This window comes from Cryptotermes secundus, unplaced genomic scaffold, assembly GCF_002891405.2.
Source record: "Cryptotermes secundus unplaced genomic scaffold, Csec_1.0 scaffold305, whole genome shotgun sequence".
NCBI classification, from domain to species: domain Eukaryota; kingdom Metazoa; phylum Arthropoda; class Insecta; order Blattodea; family Kalotermitidae; genus Cryptotermes; species Cryptotermes secundus.
Genome location: NW_019734353.1, coordinates 223,358 through 246,911, shown reverse-complemented (window position 1 = coordinate 246,911; position 23,554 = coordinate 223,358). Strand labels below are relative to the sequence as shown.

The 23,554-nt window shown below is 39.6% G+C and overlaps 1 protein-coding gene across 5 annotated transcripts in view; it reads right to left on the bottom strand.

Moving 5' to 3' along the window:
* The window catches only part of LOC111868832 (nicotinate phosphoribosyltransferase), a 53,931-nt gene extending 31,138 nt beyond the window's left edge, over window positions 1-22,793 (bottom strand). For all 5 annotated transcript variants that reach the window (XM_023859847.2, XM_023859849.2, XM_023859848.2 and 2 more), the window contains exons 1-5: window positions 22,498-22,793; window positions 21,560-21,730; window positions 11,194-11,320; window positions 10,331-10,414; window positions 9,226-9,353 (exon numbers count right to left, since the gene is read on the bottom strand). In XM_023859847.2, coding sequence (XP_023715615.1) covers window positions 9,226-9,353; window positions 10,331-10,414; window positions 11,194-11,320; window positions 21,560-21,730; window positions 22,498-22,579 — 592 coding nt within the window. In that variant the 5' untranslated portion in view covers window positions 22,580-22,793. The remainder of the gene's footprint in view (window positions 1-9,225; window positions 9,354-10,330; window positions 10,415-11,193; window positions 11,321-21,559; window positions 21,731-22,497) is intronic.
* Between the last annotated feature and the right edge of the window lie 761 nt (window positions 22,794-23,554).

Here is a 23,554-nt window from a genome sequence, read left to right as displayed (position 1 = left end):
CCAGCCTGTAGCTAGTCACTATAACGACTCCACTATTCCAGCTCTGCAATCTCAGCTAAATAGGCTATTTAGTGTTGAATAAGATAAAGGATGGCCATGTACAGTGAAATGGAAGCATTGGGGAGGATGTAGATATGGTCTATTTTAAAGCAGCATCCCAGCATTCACTTGGAAGGACTAAACCCATGGAAAACTTTGCTGTGCCTCTGCCCAGCATCTCCCAAATGCATACAAGGTATCTTATCACTGAGCTTATCATCTTGCTAGTACCCACCTGCCTATTATATCTCCCTGGTACAGTGTTCCCACTTCAGCCAGCTCAATAGTTAACATTCCTAAAACATATTTCCCTAAAATAAATTTTTTAGTATTTGGAGGGGACAAAGTCATGCTGAAATCAGTTAACATTTCTTTTACAATGTTTCCTGTCTGCATACATAACCATGGCTACGTTCATATTCAAATGTAAATCAGGAACAGTACTGATATGTCATGGAAGTCCATATATTAACTACTTTGTTCCCATATTTCTATCTTTATATTTATGACCACATAATGTACAGAGGTTAAGACTGAAGATGTGGGAAACTGAAACATCTTAAATGGAACATTCTGATATTCTAAGAAATCAATTAAGTTAAATTAAATTAACATGACAATATAAAATGTTATGGCAAGCATTAAATGGATAAAGGTTTCAGGCATCCCCAGTGTCATTCTGAACATGGCTGTAAACAGAAAAGTTTCTAAAGCACCCTGCCATCCATTTCACAGTTAATCACTTTACTAACTGAGCTAGCAAAACTCCCCAACATTTCAGTAAATTGAGGAGAGTCTCACAACTTGCCTGACCTCAAAAGAAGAGAAAAGTTCTGCACCGTGAATACAATAATAGAACCTTGTGCCACTGATCGTGTGGTGCAGTAATTACTGCAGTATGGGAATGGTATAACATGAAGGGTTGAAGACTGCAGTGTTGTGTCTCTACGTACCAGTCAGACTGACTAGCGTCAAGCTCCTGCAAAGTACAAGGTGCCCCACATACAAGTGTTCATGTGTCTTTAAAACATTTAACAGCTAGCTATCAAGTTGGCTAGTGTAGCACTAATACTCTAGGCTTGTATCTGAGAGGTATAAGTTTGAATCTTGGTTGGTAAACCAATTAACCTGAGTTATATTTTAGGCGTTTCCTCAGCCCCTCCAAGCAAATTGTTGGATAGTATCTTGATTAGGCCACAACTACTTCCTTCCAAACCCTTTCCAATTCCTCATTTATCAATCATCCTACCATTTTACATTATATAGTCCAGATACTGATGGAGGCAAGCAGTAGCAGAGTTGGTTGAGGCACTATGCTACTAGCTGGAAGGTCACGGATTCAATTCCCAATGAGATCAAAGGATCCTTCAATTGACCTAATCCTTCCAGCCACACTATGGCCCTGGGGTCAACTCAGCCTCTAACAGAAATGAGTAGCAGGAATCTTCCTGGGGGTAAAGAGTGACTGGCACGTAAGGCTGAAAACCTTACTGCCATCTGTGAACTGACTGGAAAATGTGGGAGCCTCAATGTCTCACAACCCTGTGGGCCTCCAAGGCCTGTTACAGTGATAGTTTTATCTTTTTCTCATCAGATATTGATCCTGGTATTAAAGAAAAACAAAAAAAAATGTTATTTCCTATACAAAGCTCATTTCAAACCAATGTATGACTTCATATCTATTATTATTTTACCTGTAATGAATGTGAAGTTGAACAAGCTAAAAGTTAACGTTTTAATATATCTTGGGAATAAGAACAAAGAAAGATGCTCGGCAACTCTTCAGTAACTTCAATAACTTTCTATAAACCTTAACTTTGTTAATTTCTCACAAAAATAACTCACGTGGAGAAATTTCTACACTGAATTTTGCTTGTTTTCCACATTCTGTGTACCATAATTTAATAAATACACATTTTAGACTTTTTTCTCCAAACTCTCTACACCTTAAGAATCTTTTCCTTGGTTCATAACACAATATCTTATCTGCACGAGGAGAGTGCATTTTCCAAAATTAAGTGGTTGGGGCAAGAAATAGATGAGTGGTGGTTACGAAGAATGCACACCAACATCTACACGCTATGAAGGAATGAAATCAACCCTAGCACTTCCACTACCCACAACTCTTAACCGTGAAACTTATATACTGTCACGTGATCAAGTGACTATAGATGAGTTTGGGGTTAATAATCGAATTTATTGAACTCTCACAACTTGTAACTGAAAATATGGATTATGCTTTCACTGTACTACACACTTCATAAACGACTACAGAACACACTAGGTCCTCTCAGTCACATCTCTTCTAGCCATCGCCTGGCTGAGACTTCCAACAGGGGAATGTTCCCTTCCTTTGGGCTCCTGAACTGTCCCCAGCCTCAGCTACCACGCCTGGCTGAGACTTCCAACAGGGAAATGTTCCCTTCCTTTGGGCTCCTAAACTGTCCCCAGCCTCAGCTACCAGTTTCTCACCACAACAGCTCACAACAACTGAACCCCAGCAGTTATCTAAATCACTGCAACTCCTAATTTGTCCTGCTCACATCTCTGCACAGAAAACACCGTTTCTCTACTGCAGTGCAATTCTTGCCATTGAGACATGCTTGTCTGCGCAACTGTTATCTAACAACAGCTGTTGTATAGTTGCTTATTTTGTGGTCATTGCCTAGCAATGGGTCTACATGCCACAATAGTGAATGTAATGTACAGGACATGTGAAGAATGACACTGGTCATTACTTCATTATACAAAAGAAGAGACAGAGAGAAAAAAGAAAAATAAAGAAAGGGGCAGAAGAAGAAGCAGGAGAGAGCGACTTGATAATGTGAGCGTTGTTTTACCATCATATTCTGCCAAAGATCTCAAACGTTGAATAAGTTTAGTTCAACTGCTTGCATTCAGCTATTTTTGGCTTATGCTAAAAATAATTAATCCAATATACTGTGTCCATCAATGAGGAGCCTGCTATTCAAAAGAATCTAATTTGTCTGCAACTGTGCCAAAATGCCATGGTTTTTCTTCCCTTCAGACCCATTTACAATCAATACTATCACACCTTAGGGGCACACGGTGGTGTAGTTGGTTCAGGCACTATGCTACAAGACAGAAGGTCGTGGGATCATATCCCAATGAGGTGGATTTTTTCAATTTACCTAATCCTTCCAGCTGCACTATGGCCCTGGGGTCGGCTCAGACTCTAAGAGAAATGAGTACCAGGAACATTCTTGGGGGTAAAGGGTGGTGAGTGTGTAAGGCTGACAACCTTACCGCCATCTATGAGCCAATTGTCTAGAAAATGTGGGAACCTCAACATCTCACAACCCTATGGGCCTCTACAGCCTGTTGCAGGGACACCTTTATTTTACCTTACTTTACTATCACACCTTAATCCTCAAAGACCTATTTTAATATTATCACCCCTTCCCCCTTATCCTTTCAATTTTACCGTTGTACTTACAAAATCAAAATCCATGACTTTCTAGAACAATGTAAAATATGTGATTAATTACAGACTGACATCTTTCAGTATGTAATTCATATATCTAGAGAACTTGCGAACCAACCACATACCCCAAAAGGAACGGCTACTACTTTCCATTGGATGAGGCTGTGTGATCGGATCTGTGATTTTCCTCAGGACCTACAGGAAAATGATCTGACAATACCTTAAAACAGGACATAACAAGTATCTTCTATGTCCCTCCCAAATCATCAATCTTTACCATACCAACTGATGCTATACTGAGAAATCATCATCAAACAAACTAAGGAAATGTAACACACACAATTACTTTGGTGAAGTGAACAGTCACTCAGCCACACAACCAAAGTCACTATAAGATGCAGAGATGGGAACTAAGCGCTGAGACTTGTTCAGCCACAAACACCTAATGTTATACAGACTATATCCTCCAATCAGAATAACCAATAAAGAGAATGAAAATGTTAAAAAGGGTTAAGGCCTTATATATACGCTCATGCCATGAAGATGTATTGGAGAATGGAGGTAAAGCTACAGTGGCCTTAACATCAGCACTACACAGTGATCTGTGAGCTTCACAGCCTGGCTAAGTGAAGGAGGTTGATCATAACTAAACTAAAACAATATTATGAATGCCCTTGCACAGACCAGTTTGGTGAGATCAATAACTGCACTACTGTTCCTAGTACCAAGGGGGAACTGGCACAGCCAATGAAAAGGAAAGAATCAAGAGGGTGGGAAACTAACACTCTCACACACAAAAGACTGCCATACATTCATGCAGTAACTTGTCTGAATATAGCTATCCAAATTGAAATATAGATTCTTATTCATGTGAATTCCAAGGCTCCCAAACACTTTTCCTGCTTATATTATGAAGCCAAATAACCAGATGCAATAGCACATGCTGTGGTTAACACCTCTTAACTTCAAAACATGCGTATCATATGATTCTATATCTAGAAAATCCAAGGTTCCAATACCAATGACACACAAGACAGCATTCCATATTACAGACATGCATCTAACACACATATCCCAGGACATCAGGGGCACGTGCGGGTGAGCACGTGTGTGTCTGTGTGTGTGTGTGGTAGAGGGGGAGGAGAAAAATAAACAATGGTCACTGACATACATGTCTATATTTTACATTAATTCCATTCTTGGGTTGTTAAATCTTATGCATGTGGGCAATGTTGCAGAGGTACATGCTGGCTTCATCTCCACATTTGAAGTGATTAAGTTCGTTGAGTGTCTGTAGGATCCCATTTTGAAAATAATAATTGGCTGGGGGAAGAGGAAGAGTGGGCACTGCTAACTTCTCTAGGCCAAGAGGAGTGGTTCTGCAGCTGGCCAATTTAAGGGGCCCTACTAAGTGCACCAAAAACCCACTGACAACTTGGGAACATCAGCTGCAGGTGCTCCCCCCACTCCAAGGTCCTTCAAGGGGTCAACTGCTCAACTTTCACAGATCACCTTTGTGAAGAAACTGTTTCTATTTTTGTAACAGACTGATGAAAAATTTTGTTAACGCTCTTTAAAGTGACTATAAATATTTAAATGTCCCAGGTATGTTCATGTTATGCAATTACCAGACACTAAAATTTAGCTGCAGGAATAATTCTTACAACCTCCACTAATCTGTTTCTTTGTTGCTTTATTTCTTTGCTAAGCTGACAATATTAATATTCATAATACTGAACCTAATGGGAAAATACTTGAAACAGAAATGTTCTATATTACAATATAGAAATTATTAATACATTCAAAGCCTATTATAGTGGTATTCTCTGTCCACAACTTGAGGGTGTTTTCTGTTTATTAATTATTACAGTCCCATAAAGTGTGCAAATAATGCAACTTGGATCTTGTGGGTTGTGGGATGTCGTATGAAGAGACAACCACTAGTTGAACTGTCCTATAGGATTTATTGTAGCTGCACAGTATACACAGACGGATAACAATAGTGAAATGCTTGAACACTGAACTGGTATTGTAGAACGGTAGAACTAGACTGTCACTGTAACTCAGTGTATCTTCTTATGTAGCCTAGAGTCGGACATATAGAAAACGGTTACATAATAGGTACTGCTGTTGCCAGATACCGTGTTTACAAGTTCCCTAGCAACTGCTGTTTACTTGCTTTTGCCTAGCAAAATTGCGAAGTAAATGCAATATCTGTACTTAACAACTATGTTAACAGTACCATCTTACAATAATGTCATAAAATACATATACATTTTTTTTTAACTTTCTGTTACAATCTTTCTTACTGAGGCCAGCTCAAAACACTCATGGAGTTTTCCAACAAACATCTTAGCCACCCCTGAAATCATCTTATGCCACTAAACCTGTCAAACAGCACAATAAAGGGGGGCGGGTGTATCTGTACCTCTTTTACTGGAATCCTTGGAATTTCATATTGTGATGTGTAGGGTGGTACGCATAATGAAAATGACAGGTTCTAATTCGGACGATTGGATTTATTAGCACTTTGGTTACACACTCTCTCTTAATTACACTTAAATACAGGCAATACAGCACTATCGTTGATTTACACTTTCCAGTTCACCATTGCACACACACTAGAATTCTGTTTCCACTAGTTGTCTCCTAGCAACGGATCCCAATACAGGAACTATAACTTCAAATCACTATAAATATTACACATAAAATCTTCCAATCACATTTTAAATCCTCACAGACCGACCTCCTGTATTCTTCTGTACTCCTGGTTCCATTTTGCTCCGTTCATGTCATTCCATCGCTGCTATTTTCTTTCTCTACAACAACAAACTCAGAATTCAGGACTGTCACTCTACTTCTAGTTATAATTTGCTCTTCCAGCTTCGACTGACTTCATCTTACTGCTCACTTTTATAGGCGTGGGACAGACAATCCATCGAAGTAAACATGTGTCACGTGATCACTACTCACTACTGTTGTGTGATGTCACAGCATACGTTGCATAGCAACGGCCTCTCCGCGGACATAGAAAACACCATTCCTGTACTGTTCACTGTGTGTGTGTGTGTGTGTTGCGGGCATTGTCTAGCAACGGCCAATGCTTACAGATTCACTGCATAGCAATGTGTCTACACACCACAATATGTTACTGTACACAGCTAAGTCTTTGAAATGTTTCCATTTTCAAAGCAATGCCACTCTCAACACCAGATCTATTTCCTATAAATTCCTGGATTTGAAATGTCACCTTTATACCAATGACATCAAGCAACAACCCAACTATCTACCCAAGGCCTAACAGGAGGCTTCTTGCTTCAGTATGTTTCATCTGTCAGCACAAAAATTATAGAACACAGTATTTTTACAACTATATATATATATATATGAGGGAGCTGTCTGTATAGCTGGTGGAAACAAAAATGTACATTAGTATTGCCACACACATTGGCAGCGTGACACATGGGGGAGTGATAGTAGAGAGGGGCACTATATCAGGATTTTACTGTAGTTTGTTTCAACACAAAGACAGTTGGAAACACACGTAATCAGCAAGAGGTCAAAAGTCAATCACTGATTATACATTACATAACAGAACTTTACCAAAAGTTTATTACTGACTCATTGAATCAGATCACATTTCGGCAATTTTACCCATTTGATTACCCACAAGATGGATTAAAAAAAGACACAGAGTAAATAAATAATAAGAGAAGTACTTTAGAGTAGAGCTATTAAGAAGATCAAAGCATATGGTTTTCTGAGGGAATAAATGATCAAAATAATCACACAAAAGAACAGAAAACTTACAAAAGATAAAAAAAAACTCTGTGATCTCAGTCCGCAAGCAAACCGACCAAGCAATCGCCGCTTCTTGGTGAAGTTTAGTGCCAAAATTTACAGATAGAGGGTGTCGCGTGGTCAGCACAACGAATCCCCATGGCCGTTAATTTCGGTTTTCTAGGCCAGAGCTGCTATTTCCTTGAAATAGCTCCTCAATTATCATCATGAGGCTGAGTACAAAATTAATAAAATTTAACATGTATCAACTGTAAAGTGGTCTAATAGTGGGTAAAAATGTACAACAAAATATCAATAAATATTTGGTTGAAAGTTTTAAATAAAACGGGCTGCACATGGGCCAATCAGACCTTATAAGAATGGAGACAAAATGCCTTAAACAGAATAAAATAAAGTCATATAAATTTGTCAACCCCTATACCAGAAACAAATGCCACTATGTTACAGCAAAAAATTCCTAAGATGTCAGAAAAGTGCCATGAAAGTTGAATGTTTGACATTCATAGTCATAAAATGGACATTACAGCAGGATGTGTAAAAAGGTTAAGTGTCACACAACAATGGTTACAAACAGGCACTGGAATACATTTTAACAAATGGCCACGTGTAAAATGAGCGTGACTGATCTGGCATTGGTCAAAGCAAGGGGAAAACCTCAAACTGAGGAACTTTAAATGAAGATATTAAAAATAAAACCTGCCTTTCTTCATATCGTTTCCATCCATAAATGAGCATTACACTCTGCTAGCAACAGATTTTATTCAATAATGAAATCCTCAGGGAAAGTACCTCTGTTATCCACTGGATAGGTGGCTGGGGGGACCCCAAAACAATTCTGTATGCAGGTGAGAAGAGAAATTCTCTGCCCCTCCATTCCTCGGTTATCTAGCCCACAGTCTAGTCACTATATGGACAAATATTTATTTACTGTTTTATGGATTTTTAAATTTTGACTGAAACATCATTGCTCCTCAAAATATATGACACCACTAACTTGTAACAGGTATTTCAAAACAAAACAGAAATTTGCCACTGTTTTCGAGACCTTTCCAAAGATCTTCAGAGTTAATGTTTAAAATTTTAAGGGGATCCTATTAACAGTTCATTCCAGTTTTGTGTATTGTGTTATATAACATCTGCTACTGGTTTGCTAAAATATGAAGAATATTGAGAATAGAGGCTTTAATTTTAATCAGCAAAGACAACAGCTTTAAGGTTCAATTATGGATTTTCATAAACCAACATAAATTTAAGTAAAATAAGTCCCCATGATTCATTTATGAATATCTATGAATATGTACTGAGCACTTGTATACACCATTTGGAACTAAACTTTACATATCACTGACATACACAGACTAGTGTCCTCAGTCTATTACAGTCTCCAATAGCCAGTCTCTCACACACCAACAAGCTACTTCATGTCACTTCACATAACTGACCTGCTGACAACTCCAACCAACAACTGCTTGGTTGCTTCAAACTGTCCTAAGTATAACTTCTCCCTATGGTCCACGTAGAAAACACCATTCTTCTACTGTTGCATTGGTGTCCATTGCCGCAGAAATGTGTTTACTGAACCGTTGCTTAAAAATAGGTTGCATAACCCCACTGTTTTATTGTTGAATGCATGCATATTGAGGATATTACCTAACAACAGCCACTGTTTACAGAGTCACCGCTTAGCAACAATCTATGTGCCACAATATCAACATAATACAAGCCTTGCTTTTCCTTTGCTTTCAGCTCACTAAGCTGTTCCAATGTATAAAAATAATTAAAGGAAAATGAACTGATGTTGGGAAGTATGCAACAAACACCATACACTGCAATTGGCTAGTTCTTTAGCAGAGCAGCATCCCAAGAAAAGTTGCTTCTGAAATGAGGACGTATACAAAAATAGAAAGTAATGGGTATACTCAATATACACGAACACTCACCAACATATGAATACTTGGAGGCCGACAGCCCTCCATCTGGACCCTGTGCTCGCCTCAAACCAAATTCTAACAGTGAGATATGCTTTCCAGCAGCCAGTCGGTATCTTGCAGCATTGGTTGCCATCAAACTGCAACAAACAATGAACTTCAACACAAAATTACTGCACAAACTACAGTCATCAGTTACCTTTGTTATGTCCTTATTTTAGTGTTCTGGTCTCCATTTTAATATTTTTCTTATCTCTTCTTAATCATACAACTTTTATTAAACTTTCAGTTTCAATTAGCACATGACTGTTACACACAATCTCACTGTTGCAAAATACAGTGCTATCATAATTTCACTTTGTAACTCTTTCCCTGATCTCTGGGAGATATCACACCAAGGCTGAGCTGGTCATATTTTGACCTTGGCATGATTTCTCTTGCACAGTGTATGATCTAACAAAACATGATTTATCAACAGACTAAGTTGTTCTACATGAACCTCACGTTATGACAATTTAATTTGTAACACTTTAATATTTCATCATAAATCCCTTGCTGAAGTGACATGCCAGGCCTAGACAATGTGTAAACCCCATGTGGCAGGATAGGGCTTCATTATCTTAATTACTCTGCATTATTATTATTATTATTAGATAAGATTTCTGTATAGACAAGTAAATTATCTGGATTCAGACACTTAACTGTGTTTTTCAAATTTATGTACTGAATGTTCCCTGGACATTTCTCTACACTCATCTTCAAATTATTACTTCAGGAATTATTTTTCTTCTATTTTTTTTTTTAAGTGGCTAGAATAACATTTAGAATTGGTACAACCAAATTACTAATCTGTTGTCGATCATGTAAGATGGATTTGAAAAATGTACAATATACCTACACAACCAACACAATTCAAAATATCATATTACACTTTCTCCATAATACAGCCATCTCTCTGCCTATATCACATATGATGGCTCCATATCATGCATCAAGGTACACAGTGGCATCAATACAAAGTTGAAAAAAATAAAACAAAATTTCCTAAATAAAAAATATAACAAATTGTTTTCTAACTATGAAACACAATTATTAAGATAAAAATGTATGTATTCACCTGGCATAGTTGACAAGTGTGAGCATAGTTGTCTCCAACAGCTGGACAATTATCAATGGACCTTCTACACGCATCAATGGGATCCTAACAAAAAATACCCATCTGAATAATGAACTTCCGTTAATTCCTAAACTGAGTATGTACCAGTTGCTGAATTTCTGGCAATATCAACAGAAGCTTTGAATATTCATATACAATTCCAGAAGAATTCAAGTGCTGGTGTTACACAAAATAATAACAATTATTTCACAAGATAGCAGAATATAAACAAACACTGTCAGATAACAATCTGAGACATCAGTGAACAACTTGGTCCACAGGTGCAATCCACAGGACACTATATTAATCTCTAGTACAGGAATTCTGCCAAAATCATCCAAGACTAAATCACACAGAATAAGTATGACCAACAATCTTAACACATCTCTTCTGTGCAAATACTGGTATTGATTTTGGCCTGCCGAAACTTCCCTACTTACTAGAAACTTTGCCCAGCCATATTCTAAGCTCATCCATGCACATGATTTTTTCTTATTTTATGACTGTTTTTTCTGACACATAACATGTATTGACAAATAAGCAACAGGCTTTTATTTTCTTATGTAGAATATTTATTGCCAATTTCTTGGCCAATTCTATATTCAAATATATCAATTCAAATACAACAAATATAATACAATGTGGTTCTGTTACACTGCAAGCCATAGGATCCAAATAACACCATTACAAAACATAAATTAAAATTCTTATGTTTAAGCTACTGTTAGAGCAGAATATAAAGATGCTGCAATATAAGGCTTTTTAATCTAATGTCATTATAAATATATTTAAAGAAAATACAAATTCAGAACAGCTTAAATTACCTTGGGAATGCCACAGAACCTTCATCAATGGCAGACAATATCACATCTTCCACTGTCAGTTGCCGTAGGAACACAAAGAACTCAGGTTCAATTGTCTGGGGAAGTGTTTGTTTCAGGTACTCAATATCTAAACAAACACAGAAAAGTGCTAAAATTCCCAGCTCCCTAATGTTACCAAAATATTTAACGGACAGCTTACACATAACAATTCCACCAATTTCTACCTCCTGAGCTTCATACTGAATAAATTCCCCACCTAGTGTATGTCCAACTGCCACGACAAAGATAAAGATAAAGCTATCCCTGTAACAGGTCATGGAGGTCCATAGGGTTGTGAGACGTCAAGGGTCCCGCATTATCTAGACAACTGGCTCACAGATGGCGATGAGACTGTAAACGCCGACCACCATTTACCCCTAGAAATATTCCTGGTACTCATTTCTGTCAGAGGCCGAGTCAACCCCAGGGCTATAGTGCAGCTGAAAGGATTAAGTCAATTGAAAAATCCAATGACCTCATTAAGAATCGAACCCATGTCCTACCGGCTTGTTGCACAGTGCCTCAACCAACTATGCTACCATGTGCCCCACTACAGATATAAAACAAAATGCATTTGATAGTGTTATGTAAGAATTATTTTAACTATACGATTTGGCAAAAATTTCATGATTTTACACTTCCACACTGAGAAACTAATTACAGAACTGCAAATGAATTAAGATAAAAGTGATGGTGGGAGTACTGAAACACTGACTGTTCATTAAAGAGAAATGGGATGAACTTGGCTGTAAGACTGAATATTTGCCTTGGAAAATCCACAGATGTTTTGCACAGAAGACAAAAGGATAAAAATCATGAGTGCAAACTGCCACAAAACCTTTCGAGATAACAGCAGTATAAGAACTGCAATCATATGACCCTCTATCAGACCAAATTTTAGTAGATGGATCCTTCAGGCCCTTCAAGATGGCAAAACTGACTACTGCCTAATTTTCCTTTCCAACAAGGGTTGGCTTCTTGCATGCTGACATAAAGCAACAGGGTAACCCATACTGGAGTTCATACAATCTGGGATTAGTACAGCAGGTTCCATTCCACAGTTCTAAAATGATACAGTGAAGAGTACAGATAAAGTAAAACCGATTTTCTTAGAGGACACACTCGATTCTAAAAGGCAAAGGGAACAAATACTCAGCCATTTTGTAAAATGTCTAACAGACGATACTAGTCTGCATCTTTCCCAACAAGACTGCATTACTGCTCATACAGCCATACACACTGTGTCACCACATCAGCTATAAAAGCACACCCTCACAACACTGTTTGACTCATGTAGTTTCTGAACCAATGTAAATCAGTATCACTTTTAATAAAGCAACCTTGAACCCCAGTGCAGGGATATCTATGATGCACTGCTATATTGAAATAAGTAAAGATTTTCATGGGGATCTTCTAAATGAGCTCCAGCATTACCTAGTGTTTGCTCTGCATGAACATGTCTTTTTCACTTCTGTTCTTCTCTAAAAAGGAACCCGTTTCTCAAAATCTATTCGACAATTGCTGTACTGTTTACTAAGGAAGCAAAATGCTAGGAAGCTTCCTTCTAAATCTTCTATTACACTTTATAAAAGATATCCTAAAACAAGTTTCAATAATAAATACTACATACTGTACTTAACCTTCAGTGTCCCCTCCAAGGGGATCCCTATGAGAAATGCTCCAGCAGGGGGCTGGAAGCTCTGGTGAACCACTAAGGGACCCAGTTGCAACCAACGAACCTGCTGTTGAACTTTCAGCCAAAGGCAGGGAAGAACCAGTGGTTCAAAACCTACCTGAGGTAAAACCAAAAACTCCTCTCTTGGGAGTCAGTAGTACTGACATACCACTACAAGGGGCTAGTACTTCTAGCACACCTGCAGTAGGAGAAGGACTGTGACACCTAGTCTCTGGAGTAGGTGGACCCCGTCTAGCGAAGAAGGCCGTCTGGATGCGCTAGACGGAAAATAAAAAAGACAAAGGCTGGGGCAAGCAAAGCAGGAACTGGGGGCAGTCAGCAACCAGGAAATGCACACTCGCCCAAGCAGGAAGAAACTCCCACCTGGACCTTTAAGAGGCCAAGGTTGGAGGGCAGTACCCTTACAGAAATGGCCAGAGCTCCGAAAAGGCCCAGGGACTTACAAGGAGGCTCTGACGAATATAAAGGTAGCTATCTTCAAGGAAATGTATCCTGAAGACAAGCTAACAGAGGGAGACCAGTACTCCATTCTGGAGGAACTGAGACAGGCGTAGGACTCCTTTGGGAGATCTACCATGCCTAAAATCATACAGACTGGAGGGAGGTGCATTAATATATACATGTGCCGACAAAGAGTCTGGACAGTGGCTCGTTAGAACCACAGATAATCACATATTAAAATCAGGGGCTAGCCTGAAGATTACTGACGCCAAGAACCTGTTCAGACCTGTATAGGTGGCTCTCAAGAGGAAGGACAAAGTTGCCGAAAATCCTGCGGAGCTGCTGAAATGGATCGGGAATCTTAATCCAGGTCTCCATACTGAGAGTTGGAGGATACTGGATAGGAAATCTGAACCGAAAGGGCAAAGTCTGATCCTCATTATAGATTGGGATTCCTTATCTGTTATCAAGGGAACTGGACATAGGGTATACACAGGACTCTCACAGGGAACTGTTAGAGCCCTGCAAGATCCTGAGGCACAGCGGCATAAAGAAGTTGCTGTGCCCAGTTCAAAACCCTCAGAATCGGCCTCTTGAGGGGGAGGGGAATGATGTACCCATTCCCTCAGTTGACCAGAAGAGAGTATCTGATGAGAACGAGACAATTCCTCCTCTCGTCAACCCAATCTTACCAGATCAGGGACCTCCCTTGGAGGAAATCAGGTCTGATAAAAGAAAAGGGGCTGTGGTGGAAGGTATGGAGGAGGGCACCTTTCCCAGCATTACAGAATGAGCACATAACATACATACACACAACATATGATTCATTCAAATTAACCTACACTACAGCAAGGCTGCTACAGCAATTTTATGTTGACAACTTGCTGAGGGAAAAGTAGACGTAGCACTTATTCAGAAACCTTGGATATATAGGGGCCAAATGGGCAGCACCATAGCTCAAGTGGTTAGTCACTGGATTCCCACCGCAGCGGCTCGGGTTCGATCCCGGGTCTGGTCAAGTGGGATTTGTGGTCAACAAAGTGGCACTTGGGCGGGTTTTCTCAGAGTACTTCGGTTTCCCCTGCCAATCTTCATTCCACAAAATTCTCCATCATCATAATCACCCAGGGCAGGCTACAATGGGCCCATCAGTGGCCGCTGTGCCGAGTGAACCCAGCTGGATTCCACACCCCACTAAGCGAATTAATTAAATTAGGGGCCAAATAAGAGGCTTAAAGAATTCAGGGGGAACAGTTTATTCTGTCGTACCTGGAGAAAATGTGAGATCATGCATATATGTTAATAATCATATTAATGCTTTACCCTTGCTGGAGTTTTGTTCTAGAGACTCAACAACAGTGAGGATGACATACACATTGGGCGGAGGCTGTGAGGGGCTCATCATCACTTCAGCCTATCTTCCATATGACTTGGATGAACCACCACCTTCCAAAGAAGTGAGGGACATCGCTGAATACTGCCATCTTAGGAAAAAGCAGCTCATCATTGGGTGTGACGCCAACGCGCCCCACACATCACTGACATCAACCCAAGAGGAGAATGTTTGATGGAATATTTGGTGAGTTCAAATATAAATATTCTAAACCAAGGTAATGAGCCTACCTTTGTGGTCTGCAATAGGCAGGAGGTTATCGACTTGACACTAGGGACCAATAAAGTAGGAAACCTGATAAGTAATTGGTATGTATCCGATGAGCCATCCTTATCAGATTACAGATATATATGCTTTCAAACAAGCAACATTACAGTAGATCAAGCTACTAAGAGAACCAACTGGGAATCTTATAAAGATGACCTAAAGGTAAATTTGGAGACCATCTTGCGAAATATAAGCACAATAAAGGATGCTGATTGGTCTGTTGACCAGTTGCAATGGGCTATTATCTCATCCATCTATCACAGTTGTCCGGTTAAGACCACTCACGAACCAAGGAGTGCCCCTTTGTGGAGTAAACAGCCAAGTGGGCTTAGAACCAAAACAAGAAGGCTGTTTAATATAGCTAAAAGGCACAATAGACCACTGTGGTCACGGTGCAAGGGCCAAGAAGGCCCACCCCTTATACATTCATTAATACAGCTAAAATAACAGGGCAGTGGGACACCTACAAGGAAGCCCTTACCTGTTACAACAAAAAAATAAGGAAAGCCAAGAGATCCTCATGGAGGAGGCACTGCCAGGAGATCAAGGATGTATCAGGCTGTGCCAGACTCATGAGGATCACGGCAAAACAGGCAACCAATAAGGTCAGCAAGATTAAGCTGCCTAACGGGCAGTATACTCAAACAGGAATGGAGACACTGAAAGAATTATTCAGAGTTCTCTTTCCTGATTCGAAACTGATTGATAATTTAGACGATGGACAGGGTCAGCAGGACAAACATGGCAGAGTGGAACCTGGCCAAAGTCATAATTAACCAATCAAAAGTCAGATGGGCACTGAATACCTTTAGACCATTTAAGTCAGTGGGAACAGATGGCATTGTAGCAGCACTTTTGCAGCATGGGGTGGAACTCTTAGTTCCGCACCTATGCCGCATATACATATAGCCTGCATGGCATATGGTTTTATCCCCATGGCCTGGAGGCAAGTTAAGGTGACGTTTATCTCAAAGCACAGGAAACTTGATTACACCAAGGCTAAGGCTTATCGTCCTATCAGCCTGTTGTCTTTCCTATTGAAAACGATGGAGAAAATAGTGGATAGGCATATCAGGGAGGACATATCCTCTACACCGAAACCAGCATGCCTACAAACAGGTAAATCTACCAAAACCGCACTACACAATGTGGTAACACACATAGAAAGTGCAATCGAACACAAGGATATTGCCTTAGGAGCATTCCTTGATATAGAGGGAGCTTTTGATAGAAACTCATTTTATATAAGCAAACAGCCCACTGGAAAGCATGGCACAGAGCCTACAGTGCTATGCTGGAAAGCAGAACCATAACTGCTACATTATCAGGAGAAACTCTGGGAGTGTCCGCACGGGGGCATGCTCTCGCCTCTGCTGTGGGGCCTGGTCATCGACGATCTCCTGTGGGGACTTGATGATGGGTATTATACAGTGGGATATGCTGATGATATAGCAATCCTCATAAATGGAAAATTCCTTTCAACAGAATCAGAGCATCTTCAAACAGCTCTGTACATGGTCCGACGGTGTGAAAGAACAAGTCTTTCCATCAATCCTAATAAGACAGTAATTACACTGTTTACCAGGAAGAGAAATATAAAGGACCTTAAGGAACTGACCCTCTTCAATAAAACGATCCAGCTCTCCAGCAATGTAAAGTACCTTGGTCTAGTATTTTTTTTTTGATGCTAGTAGAGTTGGACTAAGTCCCTTGTACTGCGGCCACTTCTGGCCTATTGCACCAGCCCCAGATGATAGGCGAGGATGATTGTGGAGCAATTGGTGAAATGAAGATTGGCAGGGGAAACCAAAGTACTTGGAAAAAACCTGCCCCAGCGCCATTTAGTCCACCACAAATCCCACTTGACCAGACCCGGGATCAAACCTGGGCCACCGCGGTGGGGAGCCAGCGACTAACTGCTTGAGCTATGGCGTGGCCTTGGTCTAATTATCAGACAAGGGACTGACATGGAAAAAGCAGCTGGACAAGCTCATCAATAAAGCCTTATGAAGCATGTTTAGTACAACTTGGGGACTGCAGCTGCACATTGTTACTGGACATATACTGCGGTTTTAAGACCCATAATTACATACGGTGCCACAGTATGGTGGCCCAGAGTTAAACTCAAGACAAGCAAGGCAGAACTTAGCAAATTGCAAAGGATGGCTTGCTTGGGTATCACAGGAGCAATTCAAACATCTCCAACAGCTACATTGGGGGCACTCCTTGGACTCCACTCACTACATCTACAGTTGGAAGCATAGGCCAAGGCAGGAATCTACCGTCTCCAGTGCAGTGATCAATGGAAACCTAGATCCGATGGTTTCGGACATCCATACGTAACTCAGGACATGAAGAAAGAACCCATATTACAAACTGGGTCTGACAAAATGATACTGAGACATGCATATGAAAAACTCTTCACGGTCAAATTTTGTGACAGAAGTGAATGGGGAAGACATTTTGGCCCGATAGAAAAGGGGGACTGATCTGGTATACAGATGGTTCCAAAATAAATAAGGGCACTGGAGCTGGTGTGTACAGCTATGGCACGAAGTGGAAACTTAGTTTCAGCCTTGGCCAGTACACAACAGTATTCCAGGCAGAAGTATATGCAATTAAGGCAGGTATTATAGAGAATTTAAATAGGAACTACAGAAATAGGAACATCTACATTCTATCTGACAGCCAGGTTGCACTTAAAGCGCTTGACAGACACCAGATCAACTCAAAACTGGTCTGGGATTGCCACCAAACCCTCATGGAACTGGCCAACCATAACAGGGTACAACTGATATTGGTGCCGGGGCATGAGGGTATTGCTGGAAACGAAACAGCAGATCAATTGGCTACGACTGGAGATGAACAGCCATTCATAGGACCTGAACCAGCCTGTAGTATCTCTATAGGAGTTGCCAGAAAGACAATCAGGGACTGGACAAATATGAAGCACAAGAAATACTGGGGATCCTTGACTGGACTCAGGCAAGCAAAGGGACTCATACGAAGACCCTCTGCTAAAAGAGCGAAGGAACTGTTGAAGTCATACACGAACTAGCCATGATGGGTGGTGGGACTAGACACCTATTCAAACTGGGACTAAGTGATCGTCCCACTTGTGAGAGGTGTCAAGAAGAAAATGAAACAGCCACACATATCCTGCGTGAATGTGAGGCCTTAGCTTATTTAAGATTACATCACTTGGGTCAATACTTTATGGAACCAAGTGACTATTTCAATGCCCCCACATACAGAATCCCGCGCTTCATTCGAAGTGAAGAATTGCTGAGGGGATAATCAAAAGTGGAAGCACAACAGATCACTGTAGGTTGCGGTGCAAGGACCGAGAAGGCCCACCCCTTATACATTCATTTATTCATTTCATTCATTCATAACCTTCAGTATCAAAAATACATACTTCTCAGTTTTCTTCTTGAGTTGTTTAATAATGCTTTCAATACTGAGGCTACACAGTGTCTGACTTTTGTTATGCAGTACCTACAATGTGAGAATAACTGCACGCAAGTGGCAAATCGCCGGTCACGGTAGCCGAGCGGTCTAAGGCATGCACTGTCTTCACTCGCTCGGAAGCCGGGATCGTGGGTTCGAATCCCACTCAGGGCATGGATGTTTGTGTGCCTTTTTCTGTGTTTGTCTACAGGTAGAGGCCTTGCGACAAGCTGATCACTCGCCCAAGGAGTTCTACCGTATGTGTAAGATCTAGAAAGACCGAAGTGAACGGAGTTCATGGAGGTAGGCCTAGGCCCACTGGGGCCGTAGTGCCAAGGAAAAAAAAAAGTGGCAAATGACATCATAAGTGACCTAGCAACACTGTGACAACAAGTTAACCCACTAACATAGCCAGATGGGTTCCAACATATAGAGGACTCCCTGTACTAAAACATGAGATGAGTGACAATAAAGATACAAGATTCCCAATGTGGGAATAACTTTACAATACTGTGGCTATATACTTGAGACTTATCTGCATGAAGTAAACTATAACCAAATTTTTCACATTTGTGTTTCATTTATACGTAACAGAACTGACACAGACATAAACAAATTAAAATATATTAAATAAAATCAAAGGAAACCTAACTTAACCTGTCACTAAATTACAACTGTTTGGCAAAGCATAAAAATATGTACAAATATGATAAAAATATTTGAGCTTCAGTAGTTCAATTACATGCCTATTGATAAACAACATATCTACGTTACAATTATGCATCAGGAAAATGAGGCATGCATCAATGATCACCATACTGTATGTTTCAATGCTACCTTTATACTAATGAGCCCTCATATCAACACTGGGTATCATCTGCCTCAGTACAGCACTGAACAACAGTCAAATGTTGGCCAGCAATATTTCCAGTATTACATCTTAGTCACTACTTCTGTCTCACTACTGTAACATGCCTGGCCGGTGTGTAATCAGATTTTGCAACAGCATATGTATAAGTGTGTGATGCTCAAATGAGGATTTAAAAGCAGCAATGTATTACCTGAATTATCTTCATTGAGTCTTGGTACGCCACACACAGGCCTGACAAAAAAAGTCCCAAAGTACAGAGGGGGAAAATTTCCCCCTTTTACTACCTTCTACAGGGTCAATAAACTAAAAAAATTTTACTGAAATTTGAAGGGATCAGGTGGACTGAAATGATCTGACATGGAATCATCCCTAACATAAATTAACCAACACAATAAAATGTGTTAATCAAAAGCAAATTCTTTTATGTTATTTCAAATCATCTATTATTTAGGGAGGAACTTACTGTGAATTTTATCACTCTTTGAATGGACTGTAAGGTTAGCAACAGGTGTGTGAAGAATAAGTTCATGTCTAATACTTATCTTACAAACAATACAGTTTAAAAAGTATCTACAGAGTATTCAACATAGAAGCATGCTGCTAGAAACAGCATGACAGTATTTGCTACATGACCATAGAGAGACCAGTACAGGGGTCTTCTACGCATGCAGCACACTATCTCTCTACTTAAACAAGAGCTTCATTACTGATTACTATAAAACAGTAACACATACTTAACAAATGTTATAAGAACTGCTCTAATTGACCATCTTCTGCCTTCCAGTATGCCTTGCAGCTTCAAGTTCTGCAACATTTTCTGAAGTTCATCCTCAGAAAGGGAAACATGCACACTGCAATGGAGTGTGGATTTTCTTCACTCCATATTCATTATATACTGCATATTAATACGACCATCAACATAACCAAGGTAATGAAAGAAATGCAGCAATACCACAAACAAACAATACAGTATGTTTTGTCTGTGAGACCTATGACAATGGGTCATTTATGCAGTCATAAAATTTGCTGTGATAGGTATGGCAGTGTGTGAAAGCTGTGCCTTTGCAGATCTTTCCATTTTGATGTCTCAACTGGTTAATTTTGCAATGGGGTATATGATTTAACATTGAGTCTTCACAGTCAAACACATCATAAGAAAGCAAACTTAAAGAAAATTAATTCGGAATACCACTCATAAATACAAATAAGACAAAATTCTCACAAAATCCAGTGTATCAAAGCTTGTCAAAAAATAGCACTTGAGCTCACTTAGTCACAAAAACACACTTCAAGAATGAGTGTGCTAACTTAAGAACACAGGCACAGTCAGAGTTCAGTCCTCACAAAACTGCAAAAACAACTGGCACAGGGAACTGGTCTTCTATATTCGTGACATTTAGTCTTGTGGCTGTGAAGAGTAATTAATTTTTTTTAAATTTTGCCCATACAAAATGACTGCATATGAGCTTAAAGAATCAGATTATGAAGTAAGAATTATCTTAAAGAGGTTACACACTTCCATCGAGTGTGACTAACAACGGAACTGTTTAACCTCTTTATGATATTGTTAGTGTGATAGACCAGAATGAAACAAAATCAAATTTAGGAGTTATCTCTTTGCAGCGGCTGCAGCAAAATGTACATGGCAGGATCATGGAACCACAAGTGCTGTTCATAAGCAATCATGCACAGATTACCTTAATGGTCATGATATGCAAAATAAACGAATATGGAGTGATTAAAATCTTCATGCCATTAAAGAAGTGTCATTACACAATATAAAAGTTGGGGTTCTGCTGTAAATTTACAGTGAATCATTGTCCCATCATTTTTTTTTCAGCAAACTTTGAATTCAATTTTAATTTCATCTTCAACATTGGTTAACCAGAATTTTAGGCTCAAGAGAGCCAGTATATAGGTATTTCCAGCAAGACAATGATGCAGCACATACTGCTGCCCACTCTACACGAGGTGTCTGAGAACAGAATAATCAGCAGAGGACTCTGGCCTCCTACATCCCCTGATCTCATTTATTGCAATTAGCATCTCTGAGGCAATTTTACAGGCAAAGTGTACTACTACTACCACCACCATCACCACTACTACTGCTGCTGCTACTACTACTATGCACCACCACCACTACTACAAAAGCAACCACATTCACACAAATCATTACAGCAAACAAACAAACTTGCTGTACCGAACTTACCACTATCTGAATAATGAAAATTCTCGAAAAATTTGAGACATTCCTCCAGGCCAGCAAATATAGTAAACTCTCCTTGAAAGGGATTCTTGCGGAAGTATAGATCAAATACTGCCGTGTCATTGATCTTTCCTGATTTCCAATATGCATATGCCATTGTAATCTGGTAGAGGTCTGTGTGTGAAAATAGGCAGATTATCACAACTCAAGCTTCATAACCAAAACAAAATGTTTGAATTTCCTAAATGCATTTGGTGATTGCAGGACTGACCAACAATCAATGTAAATGAAGCAATATAACTTGAAGCAGATTGAAAGTTAATATTGTATTACTTCAAATATAAGACACACATTTTACACATCTTTCCCATTGAAAAACTGAGGTGCGTCTTAAATCTGAGAAACGTGCACCTTTCTATTTCCCTTCCCCCTTAAAACCCACATAAAAAACCTGGATGCATAAAAAATTTGTGGGAGTCCTACAAAACTGAAGCAACAATGAATATAAACTTACCGGTGTGACATCAATACAACTAACGTGAACCCCATTCACAGTCGATGTGAGAAATAGTTCTGGGTGCTTGCTTTTATTTAATTCGGAGTAACAGACGGAATTGTGAGGGATCATAAAAGCGTTCCAAACAACAAATTAAAAAACACTAATAATAAAGCATACCGTCATACTACGTACAATCACATCATTATTTATTACCCATTCATAAAATGCTTAATAAATATGTAAGTATATACATATACGTGAGTATATTTTCGTGTCATGACAAAACATAATCTGCTTCAACTCATTTATAAACGTGTTCACATTATACATGCCGAATTATCATCTGAAAATTAACTACTGGGTCCTACTATCCATTTCTATAAAACTGTTACAAGAATAACAGGTTTAGAGTACAATAAAGGCGAGAGAAACGAAAACCTGCCTGTAAGCAAAGGTTGAACGACTCCATTCTGCCGCGCTCTCTTTCGCCGGTCTTCAGTACGGAACGTTCGTCCATCAGCCATGGTTACTCCGTAATTTGGGTTATGTTTTCCTTGTATTCTCTCCTCACTGCAACTATGGGCGGATAACCACCGACTGGCATTTTTTCGGCGGTCACGCTCCTTTTTGCTTCAGCACCATTCACTACGTAACGAACGTAGTTTAACAAACACACATCACGATAACAAGTTGCTAGGGTTGGACTATCGATCATTTGAAGGTCAACAAAACGACGAGCGACGAAGCACTACTAATACTGCTAAACATGATTGCCATAACTATAACTTAACAATATTACATTTACGAGTTACGTATGAAGATATGTAAAACATGCAATACATATGACAAGGTTGATTGTATTATTATCACACGCGTATAGAGCATACATAACACATTAGTATATATAGAATATTGCCAGTTGGGCAGAATGTGAAGTCATATTTAGCGTATTTTCGTGAGTTACTGGCAACAATGAAGTTGGTTCAATTTTGAACGTCACTTATTCAGGTCAAGAATGTAATTGCATATTGTCCTCCGAGTATTACACAATTTTGTTAAGATAGGCGATGCATACGCAATTTGTCTTTTACTTTTTTTACTTGTCATCGAAACAAACTTGACTGTAATGGAAGAAGAATTTAATTTTTCTTTTATGCCTAAAGTTACAAGGACATGATTGTTAAACTCAAGGACTGCCATACATCCCGGGATTTCCCTTAGGATTCAATTAGGAAAAAAACATTGCACGCAGATTTGAGGTTCTCGCAGCGGTATTTATGAAGAGTACTATCTTCTGGGATATAGCGCTGTGTAATGCGTCGAAGATAAACCGACGTTTCGGAGAAACATACCGCCTTCATATTCAGGGCCGAATAAGCCGCGAAAGATACCAGCTTGGCACTTGCTTTCACTGACTTTCAAATGACTACACAGGGTACACAGATAGTACGCTTCATTGTGTGGAGAAATTAGCTTAGTAGTTGCTGCTTGAGAATAAC